Source organism: Gambusia affinis, linkage group LG04 (genome assembly GCF_019740435.1).
Source record: "Gambusia affinis linkage group LG04, SWU_Gaff_1.0, whole genome shotgun sequence".
Taxonomy (NCBI): Eukaryota; Metazoa; Chordata; class Actinopteri; order Cyprinodontiformes; family Poeciliidae; genus Gambusia; species Gambusia affinis.
In genome coordinates, this window is record NC_057871.1 from 21,673,215 (window position 1) to 21,677,952 (window position 4,738).

General features: G+C 40.6%; 1 protein-coding gene across 1 annotated transcript; it reads right to left on the bottom strand.

The window, feature by feature from the left end:
* Positions 1–226: 226 nt before the first annotated feature.
* pgam1b (phosphoglycerate mutase 1b) lies at positions 227–4,491 on the bottom strand. The gene is made up of 4 exons (XM_044114394.1): positions 4,042–4,491; positions 2,217–2,491; positions 1,563–1,743; positions 227–815 (listed from the first exon to the last, which is right to left on the bottom strand). Exons 1-4 carry the CDS (start codon positions 4,178–4,180, stop codon positions 646–648), a joined length of 765 nt encoding a protein of 254 aa, XP_043970329.1. The 5' UTR covers positions 4,181–4,491; the 3' UTR covers positions 227–645.
* Positions 4,492–4,738: the final 247 nt, after the last annotated feature.

Here is a 4,738-nt window from a genome sequence, read left to right on the forward strand (position 1 = left end):
TCTGATAACTTCTTGTAAAAAAACAACCAAAAATATATATGCCCTGTGACCTCATTCTTCTGACTTTGAACAGAACAAATTGGGTATTGATAGATCCCCATGTTGTCTTTAGTTTTCCAGTGAATTAATTTACATATGGTAGGTAAAAACACAGAATCCTACAAGAAAGTTGTGCTGGTGGAAGAAAAAAAGACCAAAGACTAGTAAAAAAAATGGAATCATTAAATTATGTCTCCACATTTATTCATTTTTGCCACAGCAAACAAAGTTCACCATCGTACAACAAAACAGAACAATGCACTCTTCCTTTTAACAACAACAACCAGTGGCGATCCGGTTCCCGTTGAGCTTTACCTACAGCCACTGGTCCAATCTTCCTTCTGCTCTCTGGGTCCCTAATTTCCAATTTGGTCAGTGCTTTAACTATTCTCGATAGTCTAATAATGAAATGCATGTTTCAGTGTATAACAGAATAAAGACCAATAAACACAAGCAGAGTATTATTTCTAAAGTGCATGTTTCGGGTCTAATTGTGTTCAATTTGTGATGCCACAAACATTAAATAACCGGCTTTTTTTTTTTCAACTCAATGTGGGAACAGTACACGACTGGTCTTCATTCTGGGCTTCGCCGGGTAGGACGAGTCTATTTCTTGGCTTTGCCCTGAGCAGCCACCGCTTCCATGGCCTTCCTGACGGTCTCCTCGTCTCCCAGGAACTGCATGGGTCCCGTGGGCTTCAGGTTCTTGTCCAGCTCGTAAACAATGGGAATGCCTGTGGGCAGGTTCAGCTCCATAATGGCTTCCTCTGACATCCCTGGAAAACAGCAACACATGCAAAGCGGAAAATATGATTCATTCACTCAACCGTAAGCAAGGGAAATCTCATTCAAAATCAAAGTTAATGTTAAGACTTCAGTGCTTTATCAACTGATTTATAGAAATGCACCAGTGTGTAAAGACCTTTTTATCCTGCTGTACACATGACCAAACAAAATCCACATGACCAACACGCTCCAGAAACAAATGGCAACACAATGGAGATAAACATCTGTTGCTTTTAAATTGGCCCAGTTTTACTTATACCAAGATGTTAAGAAGTGAATTACATCGGCTGATATCAATATATCGTGCATCCCTATTAATTTCCAGAAACTAAGCCCCTTCATACGGCATTCACTAAACTACCCAACAATGTTACTCACTCTGGGTTTCAGGCCAAATCAGAATGAAAATGATGAAGCTTATTTTAATTCATGATTCAATTAAGTAACTTCTTATTGCCACAGGCTTAATTACACGATTAAATTCATAGCAAATATCTCTGGTCATTATTCAGATTTGAAAGGCTTAAGTATAGAACTGCTTTGAAATTGTGATGCAGTTTCAAGCCTCTCTTTGAGTTTTTTTTTTCTTAAATTAAACTCAATCTTATAATTTTCATTCAGAAGAATTCCACAAAAACCTTAACACGACGTATTTAACGAAAGAGCAAAAATTAAGTAGGGGATAAACAATTGCAACATCTAGGTTGTGTCTCCATGATTAGTTTTTTCTCTCTTACCCTCCAGATGCTTGACGATGCCCCGCAGGCTGTTGCCATGAGCGGCGATGAGCACCCGTTTTCCTTTCTTGATCTGGGGAACAATTTCCTCGTTCCAGAAAGGAAGTGCCCTGGCAATGGTGTCCTTGAGACTTTCACAGCTGGGAAGCTGATCCCCCGTCAGGTCACCATAACGCCGGTCCTGCCACGAAAAAGACACAGTTGCAGCTGTTAAGAGGTTTCAGGATTCGACTACACACATTTACGTTTTATAGGAGAAAAAAAAAAAAAGCTTCATTAGATGTGTTTCCATTGACCATATAATGACTACAAACTGGAATAACAAAAATAAATTTGCCAAATGGAAACAACTTTGAAAAAAAAAAAAAAAAACTCATGTTTTTCCATAAAGTTGTTGCACTGGGATTTTTGGCTTTATTGAAATGAATTCACTTGGCAAAACTGCAACAGAAAAACTTTTTTCACCTCACACAAGTCACGCCATCAACAACCAGATGTTACTACCGGCGGAAAAGACGAAAACAATGACAGGAAGTGTTAGGAGGAGGATGTTTTTAAATGACTCATCACGTGAGCAAACTTATTTATGTGTGATTTTAATTACACATTTGTAATAGAAACTCAGGTCATGTGTCAACAGATTTCCTTGTTCACCTTGCTGATATTCTGGTAGTAGTTGTGTCCTTCGTCCATAGGAGGGGGAGGAATGTCGAAGGAACGCCTCCAGATCTTCACCTGAGCCTCCCCGTGTTTGGCAGCAGTTTCTGCCTTATTCAGCCCCGTCAGGCCACCGTAGTGTCGCTCGTTGAGCCGCCAGGTCCGGTGGACGGGCAGCCACATTTGGTCGATGCTGTCCAGGACAAACCACAGGGTCCGGATGGCCCTCTTAAGGACAGAGGTGTAGCAGATATCAAACTCATAGCCAGCATCTGAGGGTAATGAGAAAGATGAGAGAAGAAACATTTTAGTGAGCATTTGACAGTGGGAGAATTTACAGGGTTCTATGTAAGAGTATTCATCTTTTCTCATTTTGTCAGATTCAGATGGGTTTTATGAGAATCATGTGTGAAAACTGGTGCGTAATTGCAAAGCAGAAAAGTGATGAATGGCATTCATATCACTCTATAAATAAAAATCTGAAAAGTGTGGCATTCATTTGTAGCCCCCTTTCACTCCTACGCCTCTAGAATCAGGTGCAATTGACCCCAACCTTCAGAAGTCACCTAAATACGGATGTCGTGCGAGCACCTCAGCTGTTTGTTAGAAAGTATAAGTGAACAAACAGCATCACAAAGATTAAAGAGCAAAGCTGAAAGGTCAGGGACAAAGTTGTTGAAAAGTTCAAGGCAGAGTTGGGTCATGAGGTACCTATAAGTCAAGTAGTCGAACCGTCACTCAACGAAGATGAACTAATTATAGGACTATAGGAAGTTCATCTTGGAGGGAAAACCTGTTGTTCACTTTTAAGCATTACACCCCTTGCCAAACAGCTAGGTAATAGATCAATATACATCAAATATTCATCCACCGGAATGGTCCAGTCAAAGCCCAAACTTGAATCCAATTACGAGTCTTTGTCAGGACTTGAAAATATATATGCTAAGATATTTTAAAAAGACTCACAGCTGTAACTGTAGAAAAACACACTTCTACAAAGTATCGACTCTGGTCAGCAAGTGCACACCACACTTTTCAGATTGTAATTAAAATTAAAACACCATTTATTATCGTCTTGTTTCGCAATTAAGCGTCTAGTTTGTACACAGATTTTTAAGCCATTTAAGATACGAAGGGAAATATTGTTCTGAAGGGGAACATTTCTTACAAGAGCCAAAGATTATCTTCATGCTACATTTCACTCTCAAAAGAGCATTTTCTTCTTTAAAGTCATCGGCCACATGGTACTGCCTGACTATGAGCTCTGGATGATGTGTTTGCAGGGGAATTTGAGGTCAAATTAACAGTGGGTGCACGCATGAACACGTGTCCAAAATTCAGTGACTCATAGGAAATTTCCACTTGTCAAAAGGGAGAACAAAATACTGAAAATTGAGAAATTGTCTCTCAATAGTCTCCCCCTTTTCTTTCTGGAAAGAGCCTTTGTGAGGCATAGAAAGTTCTTTCACTTCTGCACACGTTTTCTTTTAAATATGAATGTACATTTGAATAAATCTCAGTGAAGCAAGGCCATGATTGGTTTAAATTTTCTGACAGGTTTCACTGAACTGCATAAATCTAATCCGAAAATGTTCCTTTTATTGTTTAAACAAAACGTCAAAATAAAGGGGGAAAGGAAGATATAAAAGACACAGAAATACGACCTCTGTGTTTGCAGTTGAATTGTTTAATGGAGTCCCCAGCCTGCCTGTTCCTTCATCCTCCAGTTACATAAGCGCCACTTTTCAGGGGCTTAACCCCGCGACCGAGTTAAGAGAGAGAGAGTCCATTAGACCTGCTGACCGTGCCCGCAGTACCCTACCTTTCAGGGCCTGTCCTCCCCTTTTCGCTTCCTTCTCTCCTGCCTCGCTCAGGTCGGCGTCGAACCAGCCACAGAAGCGGTTCTCTTGGTTCCAGGCGCTCTCTCCGTGGCGGATCAGAACCAGCTTGTAGGCAGCCATCCTCACTCCAATGCCCTCTGCGCGGTACTTCCGGTAACTTTGGTTCTTCCAAAAATGCTGCAGTGACGCCGGCGGATTAGTTCTGACTCCGCAGCAGCTTCTAAAGAGTTTATTAAGAAAAGGAGTCAGTATTCTGGATAACCCGAACAGGAAGAGCGTGATAGTGAAGAGGGGTTGAAGGAGTAGCGTGAGTGACGAAAGGGCTTCCCTTCTTCTCTTCCGGGTGGTTTCCACCAATCAGAAGGCGAGCTGAATGAGGCGAAAGAGAACGGAGTCAAGAAGATGCGCTCTGCGGCACGTCCACAAGCCCAGCTCTGCGTCCTCCAGGCTGACACAAAACATTTGTAATTTTCACCCAAACATAAAAAAAAAATAATTTAAAAATGGTTTATCTATTTATGAATATAATTATCTGCCCATAAACTGTAGAATACTGTTGTACTGCAAAGAATCCTCCACACTAAAAGTCTAATAAATGTATTTCTTTTTGCGATATAAAGGGATCACTGAAAATTTTAAAATAATAGTCTTTAATTTTAGAGAATGGAAAAGTTTAAA